At 41.5% G+C, this 16,440-nt stretch overlaps 1 protein-coding gene across 3 annotated transcripts in view; it reads right to left on the reverse strand.

Moving 5' to 3' along the window:
• rapgef4a (Rap guanine nucleotide exchange factor 4a) overlaps positions 1-16,440 on the reverse strand; it is a 289,463-nt gene that overhangs the window by 226,547 nt on the left and 46,476 nt on the right. For all 3 annotated transcript variants that reach the window (XM_072579213.1, XM_072579211.1, XM_072579212.1), the window contains exon 2: positions 6,530-6,672. In XM_072579213.1, the coding sequence (XP_072435314.1) occupies positions 6,530-6,672 (143 nt within the window). The remainder of the gene's footprint in view (positions 1-6,529; positions 6,673-16,440) is intronic.

The raw sequence follows: 16,440 nt of genomic DNA on the forward strand, positions 1-16,440 counted from the left end.
TCTCTAAGAAGCATTGGTGAGTTACTACAGTTCACGTTATAGATGGTATACATTGCAGCTACTGAGCATTGGTGGTGGAGAGAGTGAATGTTTGTGCATGTGGTGCCAATCAAGCAGGCTGCTTTGTCCTGGATAGTGTCAAGCTTCTTGAGCGTTGGTGGAACAGCACCTAGCCAATAAAGTAGGGAATATTCCATCACACATCTGACTTGTGCCTTGTAAATAGTGGACAGGCTTTGGGAATTCAGGAGGTGAGTTATTCTCCATAGTATTCCTAGACTCTGACCTGATCTTGTAGCCATAGTATTTACATGGCTAGTCCAGTTCAACTTTTAGTCAATGGTAACTCCCAGGATCTTGATAGCTACTTGTGCACAATCTATTTTTTGCCTAAGTGACACATTCCCACAGGCACACCTTACGCTGGCAACATTGGTAACAGGTAACATTGTTCCCAACTATCTAGTACCTGATTCAAAGGCTTAGAAGTTTAATGTCCCTGTGCCCTACTTACAGACACTAAACAGGGACCTAAGTCACCACGTGATGGACAAAAATTTAAAACATTATTGAAATTGTCAAAAACTAGGTATGGAAGCTCCACACTTAAGACAGGCTGTAAGCCCCTATTAGATAAAAATAAGGGCATAATGTCACTTTTGAGAACCCTGTACAATATTAGGATAGTCAACACAGGTAAACCATTTCTGCAGGCCATCACTAAAAGGGAAAATATTTTAAAGTATTTAGCTGAACATGGATTGAAGAGGTACAGGATGTGCATCTTGTCTGCACACTGAAATCACTGTCCACTGCAGTGCCACTCTGAAACCTTTCCTCCCACTTCTCAATCCCCTGTTACACTGGTCACTGATGCCACGAAAGCTCCACAATGCCTTGCAATCAAAGTTACTGTCACTTGACTTAACCCTGGCCACTGCCAACCTTGCACTTGTTCGCACCCCTTGCAAGGACCTATTTGACAACTAATGGAAGCAACAGCAACATAGTCTTAGAGGTTAGCAGGTGGGTGGTGAAGTGACTTGAAACCCAATATTAGTGATAGAATCATAGAATCCCAACCATGCGGAAAGAGGCTATTTGATCTGTCGAGTCAATACCAACCCTCTAAAGAGCATTCCACACAGACCCAACATCCACCACTGGCCCCGTAACCCCACATTTATCATGGTTAACCCACCTATCCTACACAATCCTGGGCACTAAGGACAATGTAGAATGCCAATCCATTTAACCTGGGAGGACACCCATGCAGACACGGGGAGAATGTGCAAACTCCACACAAGGCTGGATTCAAACCCTGGCACTGTGCCAACCACTGAGCAACTGTGCCACCTGAGGCATAGTCATAGACTTATGCCTTGTCTATTCATTCAGGCACGGAGACTGTTCCCTCTGTCCCCTGCTTTAGCAGCAAATGAAATATTAAGTCCAAATTTGTTTGATTTCTGAAAGTAAAATTAAATATTTTTCTGCCATCACATCCTGCGAACTGGACGAAATTCTTGTTCCATTCAATCCCATTCAAAGGAGATGCCACATTCATCTGTCTGATAGACGTTCATTGCTTTGAATGTGCTTCAAGCTGTGAAACTGCTGGGAATATCTTCATTCTCACAGGGCTCCTGCTTATTTTTAGTTGATTGTTACAAGTCAAAGTAATTAAACAACAGGATAAATATATAATTCATGAATTCTATTCAGAGGTGTCAAATGGAGTACAGCTTTAGACATTTCAGATAAAAACATTGGTGCATGACAAAATGAGTATTTTTTTTATGGTCGTTTCAATCAGTCTATAGAGTGGTGATCATTCATTTTAGTAAATTTAACAAAATCTCAAAATTACTTTGTGGGTATATAATATGTAACATTCACATGAAATACCTTCAGAATCATTTTAAAATGAATTTCACATCAAATGTTGAAACTATTCAAAATTATGATAAATATGAAAATGAAAGTAGAATTGCATTTCTGTTGCATTGTTTATGGGCCTGATGTCAGGTCTGTTTCTGGTTATCACTTTCTTCTTAAAAATCATTATTTTACATAACAATCACAGAATGGTCTGCTATTAATGCATATGTCTTGGGGACAAGTGTTCCTAGACAATTATGCTAAGATATCTGTCAATATTTCATGACAGAGACATAAAGAATTCATAAACTGAACCCATAGACAAAGCTCTTTTTGTGGCATAAATCAATAACAAGCACATTAAAACATTTTGCAGTGTTGTTAAAATATTATGAATATGTTAGCATTAACATATTAGCACCTGTATTGCACATCTGTGGCATAAACCACTACTCCAATGTAGATATTGTAGGAAGGATTAGTACACAAATTACCAGCAATATAATGCCAAGGTTAATGTGCATACTATTCATGAATTAGTTTGTATAAGATTCATCAATTTGTGATGAGAAAGAAACATCCCAAGAATTGTGAATTGTCACAAATTACTACATGATAAGGACTGTTCTGCAATTAGATTTGCAAAAAACTGCAACTCTCTGAACCTCTCAGGGTGAGTGGGAAACTATCGGACTGGAGGTAACTGGTGGTGTGGGACTGGGAGCTGTCAGTGTGGGAGGGCAGGCTGTCAGTGTGGGAGGGGGAGCTGTCAGTGTGGGAGGGCAGGCTGTCAGTGTGGGAGGGAGTTGTCAGTGTGGGAGGGGGAGCTGTCAATTTGGGACTGGGAGCTGTCAGTGTGGGAGAGCAGGCTGTCAGTGTGGGGGGGGGAGTTGTCAGTGTGGGAGAGGGAGCTGTCAGTGTGGGAGGGCAGGCTGTCAATGTGGGATTGGGAGCTGTCAGTGTGGGAGGGCAGGCTGTCAATGTGGGATTGGGAGCTGTGAGTGTGGGGGGGGAGTTGTCAGTGTGGGAGGAGTTGTCAGTGTGGGAGGGGGAGCTGTCGGTGTGGGACTGGGAGCTGTCAGTGTGGGGGGAGTTGTCAGTGTGGGAGGGGGAGTTATCAGTATGGGAGGGGCAAGCTTTCTGGGAGGGGGAATTGTCAGTGTGGGAGGGAAAGCTGTCAGTGTGGGAATGGGAGCTATCAGTGTGGGAAGGGGAGGGGTCTGTGAGTGTTGGGGGGGGCTGTCAGTGTGGTTGGGGCCTGCCAGTGTGTGTGGGGGAGGAGGTTGTCAGTGTGGCGGGAGCTGTCAGTGTGTGAGGGGGAGAGGGTTGTCAGTGTGGGGGGAGCTGTCAGTGTGAGGTTGGGAGGGGTCTGTCAGTGTGTGAGGGGGAGGGGGCTGTCAGTGTGGGTGGGGACTATCAGTGTGGGAGAGGACAGGAGAGGAATTTGAGGCAGAGAAAATGGAGTCAGAGCAGGTGATTAAAGTGGAGGAGGACAGGATAGTTGAGGCAGGAGGAGAGAAGGAGGTGGTTGCGTAACAGCAGGAGGCAGCCAAAGCAGTGAGGCAGCCGACATGGAGGGGGAGGTTGAGAAGCATCTGAGGCAGCACGAGGAGATAATAAAATACCAGCAGCAGTGATAAAACGAGGCTCACAATAATATAGAGACTGAGTGGTGAACTCATCTCAGTGATGTTTTGTGTGATTTTGAATCAGCATCGCACCTGTCAGATCGGCTCAGCATTTGCTGGATCACAGCTCTAGCCCAGTCTCACCCAGCGCCTTTCTCAATGACAGCTGGTCATATATAAGAGCTACTGGCTAAGACCAGGAGTTTAGCAGCACAGAAGGGCAGTACTCTAGGAAAAGGTGGATGGATTTTCAGAGACAATGGCTGCTGCCTCCAAGAAGACATTCTTGCAGCTTTCAAACAGGGTCACAATATTCTGCAATTTCAAGTTACCTGCCGCATCTTTCAATGCTCACTACAGAGCGATCCTCTGGTCAGAAAAAGGTGATAACGTTATTGGAGTTATGCAGAAGTTATTCCACGCTTTCACAAACTCTAGTGTAAAATAATGAATTTTTTTTTATCAGTTTCAGCAAAAGGACTGCACCAGCCTCTCAGTGGAACATTGCAGCTCAGGACTGTTTCTCAGTGTGACAACAACATCCTGGAATATGCAGGTTGTAGCTGGCACAATGACTGTCATTGTTGGGGAGGCAAGTCTGTATGTGGAGTAACTGTGCAATTGGAAAGGTATTCCACAACTACATTTGCATGGCATTTACTAAAACATCTGTTCTGAGTGTTTGCCTGGGCAACCTCAAAATCTACTGAACTGCACAGACACACATACACACATATTCCAGCATCACTTAGACTATAGGCAATTCCTGCTGGGTTACCAGCAATATTGCATTATTAACAGTATTATTGGCATCAGCAGTTGTGTTACAGGCACAAATTACAGTTTTATCGGCTTTTAGAATCCCTACTGTGCAGATCGAGGCCAATCAGCCCATCAGGCCTGGACCAACCCACTGAAGTGAGGTTCAATGTGTAGAAGGAAGGAAGTTGCAAGCTGATATATTTGATTGGGAGTTATTATTGGTCCCTGGGGAGTGAAGATTGATGAAATCGGAAGGCCAGTATGTGAAATGTACAAACAAAGATGATAGGCTAAACTGTTGTCAGATAAATCTATGCAATCTGCTTTTCATGATGTCAAAACATCCTTACATCCTGAAGATTACTGCCTTTTCAACATTAAGAAGAATGTGAATGGCAAGACTGGCACTAAATACTGACAGAACACATCATATAAAACTATAAACAATTATCGAGCTGATGGAGTGAGATTCCACAGTTTATTTCCTGAGTTGTCTGGGCCTCCAGGCTGTGTTTCACGTAAGGACCATTAATCACATTGTTTACAGCTTCTTACAAGTTGATTTACCAGCTATAAGTTGCAATGGTCAGAACAATTCACATACGATGCAAATCACCTAATTTATGACAAGTAACTTCCTTCAACAGAGTGGCTCATGCCAAGGTGGCAACAGGTTAATGTTTGGGGAGGCGAACAGCCAGGCAGTGCATATCACCTCGAAATTTATGGACCAGTGAAATTCTTTTTCATCACCAACTGCTTAATATTTTTTTGTAAACTAATATAGTAGAGTTCTGTGGAAATAACTTTAGGTTTCCACAAATTTCTTGACCACAAATTTTCTCCATCACCTTTTCAAAACAAATAACTTCAGTATACAGTGCAAATTAAACCTGATATTTTAAAATATCTTTCCATCTGGCCACTAGGAAAGAGCAGTCAGACTCTTTGTCTTTTTTAAGGTTAAAAACTGCATTTATGTTCTAACTATGGAAAGCAACTGGCAAAACAGGGCAGAAATGTTGCTGGACAGCAAATAAAAAGCTCCCTTCACATCCATAAAGTGCTGCAGGGAGGTTAAGTGAGTTCGTTTTGGGAATTGTGCGCATTACTGGGAGAGGGTTTAGCTGGTTCAACCATCCTGGCATTGCGAGGGCTCTGTCATGGTAACACCAGGATTTCAGATAGACCCATTCAAAAGGACCCATGGATTCCAGACCAGGGTAAGTCAGGAGGCTTTGGGGAGGGTATTCAGGGATAAGGCAGGTAAGGTGGATGGGTTTTAATGCACATTCAAATTGGAAGAAAAGAGAATGTTATCTTCCTGTGTGGGTCCCACAATCAGTAAGGAGACACCTTTCAATGATGGCACGTCTTCCTTTCTACCTGCCATTTTAAGCACTGCTGAAAAAAGATAACGAATTCCACTTCTGCCTGACAACCCATACTCATTTATGGGCTGAACAGTGTAATTTAACAAGGTCATCTGACCCTTTATTATTTATTTGTTTATGGTGGCTGGGATGCCATCTTTGACACCCAACCAGCCACTGTATTCTAACAGCAAGCTCAGGGGTGGATGGGAACTTGATGGGATGCCCCACCACTCAAAACACAACCAGTGGGGGCATGTGCCAGGGGTAGACCTGGCTCAAACTCCTTATCTGCCTGGTGCATACGAATGGAAACTGCACACAGAGAACATGGTCAATGAAGTCCCTTTGCAAGCATGCACAATTGTAAAACCTACTCTTTGGAGCAAATTAAAATGCAAAAGGTGAAGAATACAAATGTTCTGAATGAAAAATCAGAATGAAATAAGTAAAACAAATCTATACAGACATTAACTGGCATCAATTGTCTTTTCACTTTCTATTGATCCTTGAAGGTGGTTCAATGTGCATCTTAAATGAGAATAAGAACACATTTTACCTATAAATATGTTTTTGGAAATTCAAGAAATGACTTCAAAATCAATTTTAAACAAGATAGATACATAATAAAATCCAAAAGAACTGCAGATGCTGGAAATCAAAAACAAAAGCAGAAATTGCCGGAAAAGCTCATCCAGTCTAACAGTATATGCGGAGAGAAAGCAGAGTTAACATTTCAGGTCCAGTGACCTCCAGTTCTGAGAAAGCGTCACTGCACCCAAAATGTTAAATTTGACTTCTCTCCACAGATGCTACCATACCGGATCATCTTTTCCAGCAATTTCTGTTTTTATTTTAAATACATAATAATATCAGTAAACTTACACGTGACACCTTTCTCCAGATTTTCATAGTACCCATACAAGCAGATCTGGTACAAGAGGGTGGGATGGAATTTCTCAAATGCCTTCAGTCCTTTGAGCCAGCTGAATATAATGTCAACGTCTTCACTAGAACGCTCCGCAGGTCTGGGAAGAAGAAATCATTTGTATTATTGATAACCTTTAGCTGTTGGCTGATCAGTGAATCATGCAGAAATATAAAAGGAGTTTAATCAATAATTAGTTTTCAAAAAACCTGATTAAGATTGCAATATTTTATGGCTTGTAATCAGCAGTGGATGCTGTTCCATTCAGCTGTATAAATCATACATCACTTTTGGTGTATTAGATATTTAAAAAGCAGCAGAATTAATATTCAACCCAATTAACAATAATAACTAATTTTATTTGTTATCTTGAATCTTACTAATAAACCAGACCTTTTCAGGGCATGGATAACAAATATTGAACAGTATAACTTCTTACCATTGCCTCTGCAGACATCCTTTTGTTTATCAAACAGAACTATGTTGGAAAATTAAAAAGGTTAATTCTCAGCAATTCAGGGGCCTCCGATAACATATATTTTCCGTACAGCCTGATCTCTCAAACTAGCAAAGGTTGATACAATCTGACAATAATGACAATTAAAAGAAACACTAAATGTAAACCCATAATTTAGCAAAATAAGTAATTAAGCTATGAGTGCTATGGGATACAACTTTGTAAGTGTCCCATTACTCATTGTTTACAAATATGGAATTTGTAGTTTTGAGGGGATTTTTTCTACCAGACATAATGTGGTGGACAATTAATATTCAGTGGAAGATGTTCCTTAAATATCTCTATCCTCATGGTTAGGGCATAGAGGAGGGCAAAGGACAAGGCTGAAGTATTTGGAGCCATCACTTTCAGCAGAAGTGTTCAATGGATGATCCATCTCAATTTTGCTTTTTGATCCCCAGCATCATAGAATCCTGGCAGAGCAGATAGAAACCATTCAGCCATTGAGTGTGCACTGAACCTCTGAAGAGTATCCCATCCTATCCCCATAACCTTACATTTACCATTGTTAACCCATCTAGTATGCACACTATGGGGTAATGTAGCATGGCCAAACTACCTAACCTGCACTTCTCTGCGCTGTGGGAGAAACCAAAGCACCCGAAGGAAACACCTACAGACATTGGGGGAATGTGCAAATTGCATACAGACAGTCACCCAAAGCTGGAAACCAACGCGGGTCCCTTGGTGCTGTGAGGCAGTAACCTGACAAAATCCCAGAATTAGGACTGATGACTGACCCTTAGCCAAGCTATTCCAGTACAGCAAAAATGATGATATCTATCTAACAAAGTAGAAAATTGGCTACATCGAGCCTGTGTATGAAAAGCAGCACAAATCTGGCCATTACTTCTCCACCAATATGTTTTTGATCATCAGCAAAGTGATGGAAGGACTTGTTGATTGTGCTATCAAACTGAATAACACAGCGATAAGCTGCTCGTTATACTTAGTTTGAGTTCCCCAGGGTTACAGCTTCTGATCTCATTATAGCCTTGGTCCAAGCGTGGACAAAAGTGCTGAATTCCAGAGATGAAGTGAAAGTAACTATCATCAACATCAAGTCAGCATTTACCTGTGACATCAGTGATGCCTTGCAGTGAAACTCAGGCAGAAAACTCTCCATTTCTGCTGTCATACTTAGGGCAAAGGAAGATGATTGTGGTTGTTGGAAGTCAATAATGTCAGCCCCAGAACATCACTTTCGGTGTTCCTCAGGGTAATTTCCAAGGCCAACCATTTTCAGTTGCTTCACCAATGACTTTCCGTCCATTGTAATGTTAGAAGTAGGGATGTTCACTGATGATCACACGGTAATCAGTATCACTTGTGACTTCTCTGATACTGAAATAGTTTGTGTTCATACGCAGCAAAACATGGATAAAATTCTGCTTGAGCTGGAAATGTGTTGCTGGAAAAGTGCAGCAGGTCAGGCAGCATCCAAGGAACAGGAGAATCGATGTGTCAGCCCTTCTTCAGGAGGGAAGAGGGGCTGATGCCCGAAACGTCGATTCTCCTGTTCCTTGGATGCTGCCTGACCTGCTGCGCTTTTCCAGCAACACATTTTCAGCTCTGATCTCCAGCATCTGCAGTCCTCACTTTCTCCTCTAAAATTCTGCTTGGGCTGATAAGTAGGTGCCAGACAGTGATCATCTCCAAAAAGAAAGAATATAACCATTTCGCCTTGACATTCAGCACCATTACTTTAATTGAATTCTGATCTAAAGCTAGGAACTCAATGGCAAATAACTTACTTTCTGATTCCTTAAAGCCTGTCCATGATGTGCAAGGTATAAGTCAGCAGTGTGTGATGGACATCTTTCCATTTGGCAGAATAAGCACAGTTCCAATCAAACTCAAGAATCTTGACACCCCTCAGATAAAGCAACATATTTAACTGACAACTCATCCACCATTCTTGACTCCTTCCAAACCTGGTGTGCAGTTGGAGTAGTGCATTAAACATACATTGCATTCTTTATCAGCAATTTCTCAACCAATAAACAAAGAAAGACAAAGACAACAGAAGCATGGGAACCCCACCATCTGCAAATTCCTCTCCTAACCACACATCATCATGTCTTGGAATTATTTCAACTTTTCTACACAGTTACTGTGTCAAAATCCTGGAACTCAACCCCAACAAAATTGTGGGTCCACCAAAGGTCAAAAACATTGAAAACAAGTTCTGCAAGAAGCACAGGGGCTTAATTTACTTCATTTGTTGTTCAGTTAAAATATTCCCAAATCCACTTCTTTCAACAGGTTAAATATACTCTGAAATGTACACATGATCCTATCTCCCATATTGATGTCTGGTTTACAACCATAACATTTACATCTTATGGTTGAATTTCTAGACCAATATTCCTTCACTTGAATCAGGAGAAAAACCTGAGCAGATGAAACCCTGAACAGAAAAACAGGTGTCAAAGGGGCGAGACTTCTTTTCGAAATGGTGTCTGCCAAGTCCAAAGATCCGGGTTCAATTCCCGCCTCAGGCGACTAACTGTGTGGAGTTTGCACGTTCTCCCCGTGTCTGCGTGGGTTTCCACCGGGTGGTCCGGTTTCCTCCCACAGTCCAAAGATGTGCAGGTCAGGTGAATTGGCCAAGCTAAATTGCCCGTAGTGTTAGGTAAGGGGTAAATGTAGGGGTATGGGTGGGTTGCGCTTCGGCGGGGCGGTGTGGACTTGTTGGGCCGAAGGGCCTGTTTCCACACTGTAAGTAATCTAATCTAATCAAAGCTGTAGTCAGACACTTCAGTGCATTTCAAGTATTTTGGAATCAACATGAATATGGTTTTTTTTTGTTTTGTGTTCTTGCTACTTTTGCATAATTTTATTTAAAAGATTCTATTGACCATATTCTTCCAGTTCATGCTGGCACATTTCTTACTCTCAGTTCAGTTGGCTTCTCACATGTTCATGGGGACACACTTTTTCCAGCTATAGTTCATGTTGTACTTTCTTTCCTTCCATCCTGTCACCCCAGGTGACTTAATTATGACATGTTCCATCTCACAATTAGCACTAGGGAATTCCTTCCTATGGCATCATTTCTAGTTTCTGTCTCCAAAAGTGCTCTTCACAAGCTCTCCTCTTTCTTTCCTAACAAGATGTTACTATTAGGTTTTAAAATATGCATTCATATACATGAAGAGTATATAGGCCATATATTTCCCATCCCCTCTCTCTGCTCCACAGGGCTGCTCATTCCTTGCCTTTGAGAGCTCCTATCTTTTATCAACTTGCTCTAGATAATTGATACTGTCCTACAGCAACAGAGAATTTTCACTCTCACTTGAAATGTCACTCGTGGTGCAGCAGCATCAGAAATGTGAAAATATGTTCAGAAGAGCCCTTTGATTTGACTTTAGCCTGTGTTTGTGGACAATACCTCAAAACATTAATTGCAGTGCAATTAGTTTAAAATGTCCATTGCTCTCACTATAAAAACTAATCCCCAGTTACCCATGTACATAAATCCTTAGAAAACCTGCAACCTGTGCACACAGTACATTTCCTTCTATGCTGGTTCGTCTTTCAACTCTGCTTCATGTGCATCTTCTTTCCTGTCCACAGTTTCTCCAAAGGAGGCACAACCTTCAGCATTCCTAGGCCTACTGCCTAGAATTCAGTCCCTTTTCATGTTTCCTTTTGATCTGTAATTTTGACCCTACTTTCAGTCACCTGTCCTGAATCCTGAAATCTTCAATTCCAGCCTGTTGATCATGGACATTGCAGAAGTAGGAAAGGTTGTGGCCACAAAGGGACTTGTAAATGAGAATGAGCATTTTTAATTTGAATTGACAGGTGACAGGGATCCATTATTGTTTCTATAAATACATTGTAATGGGCAACTTGAGACAGAGAACAATGCTGGAGTTTTAAACTAATTGCACCTTACATCATTGCAGTCAGCGATGAGGTGCTACAAATTCAGCCAACAATCAACAGAAATGCCTTCTCTAAGCATGTTTGTTTAAACAACATTTTGAAAAGCTGCAAATACTTTGTGGAAATCATGTCTGTTCACTGAGTTCCAATTTTGAATAACTTACTGCAGGGTCTTTTCTTAAATATGTATCAGGTCAGAAGTGTCCAGGAGTTGGAACACATGGTGTATATTCATTAAGCTTGGAGATAAGGTAAGATCTAGAAAATCATTTGAGCTATTGAGATGTGCACAGACTGATTAACAGTTGATTCAAGTCTTGCAGAATCATAAAAGACTGAGTTTATTGCGAGCTAATGAATAGAATAATGTTGAATGACATCCAATAAATTCAAAAATCCTCTTTTTTGATCAATTACACCATAGTATGCTCATATAACTAATTATACTAGTCTTTTAAATTCATAAGATAAAGTGTTCTAATGCGTTTGTGGTTCACAGAAAACATTTATTTAAGGAGAACATTTGAACTTTCCAATAAAGTGCATTAATGATGAATACAAATTAATTTTAATGATGTCTGTGATCTCTAGGGCAGTATAATGTTAAAACTGATCCAGAAAATATAAAATGCATAACTTATGTACATAGAAACATAGAAATTATAAGCAGGAATAAGCTATTCGGCACCTCTAACCTGCTCTACCATTCAATAAAATGATAGCTGATCTGACCTTGGCCTCGAGAACCTGCTACTGTCCTACAAGTATTCGATGTTCTGCCTCCCCCACTCTGAGGAGGCAAGAGTGTGTAGAGCCCCAAAGACTCATGACTTTCTGAGAGAAAATAACCTTCGTTTCCAACCTATTGGGCCTTTAATTAATCCTAGCCTTATTTAAAATACATTCCCTACTTCTAATCTTTCCCACAAGGTGATATAGGCTTTCAGCATTCAATCTGTCAAGTCTCCACAAGATCTTCTGTGTTTCAACAAGATGACCTCTCATTCTTCGAAACTCCAGAGGCTACAGGCACAGCCTGTCCATACTTTCCTCCTGACATGACCAAGTCTGTCCCTCGTCATTCATAATATCAGTTGAGTGAACCTCTTCCGTTTTGAAAATATTTACATTCTTTCTTAAATGAGGAAACCAGAAGTGTGCATGGTAGGCCAGATTTGACTTCACTAATGCTCTACATAATTGAAGCAAAACCTCCTGACTTATTTATTTCATGCTTCCAGCAGTAAATGACAACTTTCCATTTGTCTTCCTAATCACCTGTACACCAACTTTTTGTGATTCATGTTGCAGGGCAGTAAGATCCCTCTACACTTGAGTTCAGCAATCTCTCTCCATTTAAATAATATGTTGTTTTTTTCTATTCTTCCTGCCACAGTGGACAATTTCACATTTTCCCATATTATATCTCACCTGTCAATTTTTGACAACTCATTCAACCTATCTCTATCCTTCCTCTTCACAACTTACTTCCCTACCTTTGTGTCATCAATAAGTTTAGCAACTGTGCATTAACTCTCTGCATCCGACTCATTTCCAGGGACTGTAAATAATTGAGGTTCCCAGACTGACAATATTACATACATTATTGATACAACCTGCTAACCCAAAAATGACGCATCTTTACCCAACCTCTTTTCCTCTTAGTCATTAAGTAGATCTCCGTCCATCATAATATGTTACCCCCTACTCGGTGAGCTCTTACTTCAATCTTTGAAGTGGCACTTAATCAAATGCCTTCTGGAAATGTAAGTATGGTGCATCCATCTAAAACAAAGAAATGTAGGAACAAGAATGCACCATTCAGTGCATCGGATTGCTTGGCCATTCAACCGGTAAAGGCAAAGTCGCCATAGTCCCACCAGGCCACAGGACTGCTCTCTCATTAGAGAGAGATGACAGGTGGTGGTTTAAGCTGAGGGTCACCACACCTTTGGTGAGGGAAGAGGTTGAGTAGGAGAATCTTTCATGGTAACCTCAGTTGGCACAGGAAATAAACCCATGCCATTGGCATCATTCTGCATCACAGACTTACTGTCCAGCTGATTACCCATCATCTCTTTTACTCAGCGCCCACTGATGCTTGTGCTAGCTCGTAGTGAGCACTCGATAGCCAACTTTGGTCTAATGTTCCTCTGAAGTACCTTGGATGTTTCAAAATGTACAGGGTTCTATATAAATGCAGGTGTTGTTATCATCAAGGGAATAAAGTGGATGCCACATAAAACTGAAAACAACTATATCCCAAAGAAAACCTTCTACATAAAGAGAACATCACATAACTCCTTTGTGTGATGCCAGATGTGTACAGTTAGCCTAACATAGGTACATTTGACCTTTGTCTTGTTGCTAATTCTGGTCATTAGCTTGGTGTTCAGTGTTCTGGATTGCCCCAATGACGTAAAAATGTAAATTACCTCCAACAACACTACTATTATGTAGCAACTCATATTTCAATCACGAAGGTAAGCATGAACAGAATAGCCAAAAGATCCATAATTTGAATATATTGCCTGCAATTTTCTATGTACATCTATTAAAGACATTGATTTCAAGATATTAGCAGGGATATTAAGGGTTGAGAGGGATGGGAGGTCAAGTTCGAAACTCAGCAGGCAAAGGTAAAATCAATATTTTGATTTTTATTGGCATGCACATGGTCAGGTTAATGGCATTCCAACTGATAAAAACATGAAAGGATTACATAAATCAATTGTCCGTCCTTCGAGGAGAAGATGATAATGTTCATCACTTTGGGGTTTTGATAGAGTGGGTAAGGTGATTGTTAAAGCTGATCAGTGCACAACAGGTTCTGTTGTAAATAGGACAGAATACTGCAGATGATTTGGATGAGTTGCTGGCTTGGGAGTTCCTCTCCATGTGCTTTCTCTCTGCCTCTGATACGTGCTTGCTTTTGCAGAGACCACACTGCTTTCTATTAGTATGGGCCAGGTGTAGTGATCCAGAAGCTGCTTCCAGAATATGAACGCAATATCAAAACTGCAGAGTGAAGCCTTCAACTGTTCTTCTAACACTTTCCTTGATTGTCATGTGTGGGTGATGGGCATTCGATCTCGAGTGAGCACCTCAAAGATTGGCATCTGATTTTCAGAATTTTCCAAAGGCAGTTCAAGTGAAAGTGGATAAGATTTTCAGTATGGCTACATGGATAGCATGTTCAGAGAAGTACAGGCTGGGAGGATGGAGGCAGAAAGAGAATGGGTGACTACCAGACAGCGCAGTAAAAAACAGGCAGGTCATTGCAAGGAATCCCTGAGGTTCAGCTCGCCAGTTGGCCTTCCATTTTGGATACTACTTCATCAGAGCACCACAGCTGGCGGTAAGTTCTAGGCACCACAGCTGGCTCAGGTAAACCCTCTGGTAAGGAGAAAAGGCAAAGAGCCATAGTGATGGAGGATTTTTGCTGGATTGGGGAACAGACAGACATTTCTTTGGCTCCAGACATGACTCTATGATGGTGTTGCTTTCCTGGTGCCAGGGTACTGGATGTCACAAAGTGGCTGCAGGGCATTTTTCATGGGAGGATGAACAGCCACGGGTTATAGTCCTTGTTAGCACCAATGAATCATAGAATAGAATGCCTACAGTGTTGAAGCAGGCCATTCAGCTCATCGAGTCCACACCAACCCTCTGGAGAGCATCCATCCCAGCTCCATCCTCCACCCTAACCTTGTAACTCTGCATTTCCCATGGTTAACCCACCCAGCCTGCACACTGTGGGCAATTTAGCATGGCCAAGCCACCTAACCTGCACAGCTTTTGCACTGTGGGGGAAAACTGGAGCACCCAGAGGAAGCCCACACAGACACGAGTAGAATGTGCAAACTTCACACAGACAGTTGCCCGACGGTGGAATCAAATCCAGGTCCCTGGCACTGTGAGGCAGCAGTGCTAACCATGGTGCCACCATGCCACCCAAACACAGTGACAATGTGCTAGCAGTTGTTGTTTGATATAGAAGATAACTGTATCATTTTGACATTGTTTACTTTTTAAAATGATTAGAGTAACTTAATAATGCAACAGTTCTTCACTATTTCTACTGCACTGAATTCAAGAGTTACATGCTGGAAAGGTTTACGGAAGAAAATGCCTCAACTGTGATTTTTATTTTGAATTAATTACGGGAGATGTAAATAAAAAATAGACTGTGTTTACCTTAAACTGCTGACAACTGATTGGCATGTGAATTTCAGTTTCTGAAAACATCTGGAGACCATTGATCTATGAATATTAAGCATTTGGTTTCTAATGACCCATAAACAGCTCCTACTTCTACGTTTCTGCATTCATAAAAGGACTGCTATTGGACTTGGAAATAGACAGTGAGCTGGCGAATCAACTGGTTTCACCAGTTTGATAGGATTAAGGTTTATGATCATGATCAGCTACATTGGTGAGTTCCTTGCCAGAGGTAAAAGAAAAACAAGGCTCTAAATCTCCTTTCAGGGTAAGAGGGAAGCTGCAAAACACTCTGAGTGATGAGGTGGGACAGCAGGGTGATGCCCTGAAAGCAAATTTCAGGAGGCTAAGGAGAAGTTTAAAAAGCAGGGCCTCCAAGGCAGTAATCTCAGGAATAACGTCCAAAACAATATGCTAATGAAAACAGAAATAGAGGAGTTGAGTGATTTCAATGCACGGCAGAGATCTGGAGGAGTAGCATAGACATCAGCAGAATTAAAGGCACTTTAACTGTATGTATGTAGCATTTGCAAAATGGTTGATGATTAGGTTACATACAGTGTGGAAACAGGCCATTTGGCCCACCAATCCACACCGACCCTCTAAAAGGTAACCCACTCCCTACATTTACCCTGACTATGGGCAATTTAGCATGGCCAATTCACCCTGACCTGCACCCTTTGGATTGTGGGAGGAAACTGGAGCAAACCCATGCAGACATGGGGGGAATGTGCAGACTCTGCACAGACAGTCACCCAAGGCAGGAATCAAACCCAGGTGCCCAGCACTCTGAGGCAGCACTGCTAACCACTGAGCCATCATGCCGTCCAAAATACAATTTGTTGAAAATGGCTGTGATTTAACTGTCATTAAAGAGAAACAACTACAAGGTGACCAAGATTAGTAATGAAATATCAAGCATCTACAGGATAGACTTCTAGAGCAGTACATTGAGGAGAAAACTAAATATCAGGCTGTTGTGGATTCAGTGTAGTGAATGCAAAAGGGATAATTAATATCCTTGCTGTACAGAACGTCTATGAAGTACTGACCATAATTTGACAGAATTACACACTACATTTTAATGCAATACAGTTCACTCTGAAACCAGAGTCTTAAAGCTGAAGAAAGGAAATTATGAAGGCATGAGGGGAAAGGATCTATAGAGGATTGGGAAACTACACTAAGGGATTTGATGGCAGACAGGTAGTGGCCAGTATTTGAAGAAATACT

This window comes from Chiloscyllium punctatum, chromosome 10, assembly GCF_047496795.1.
Source record: "Chiloscyllium punctatum isolate Juve2018m chromosome 10, sChiPun1.3, whole genome shotgun sequence".
NCBI lineage: Eukaryota > Metazoa > Chordata > Chondrichthyes > Orectolobiformes > Hemiscylliidae > Chiloscyllium > Chiloscyllium punctatum.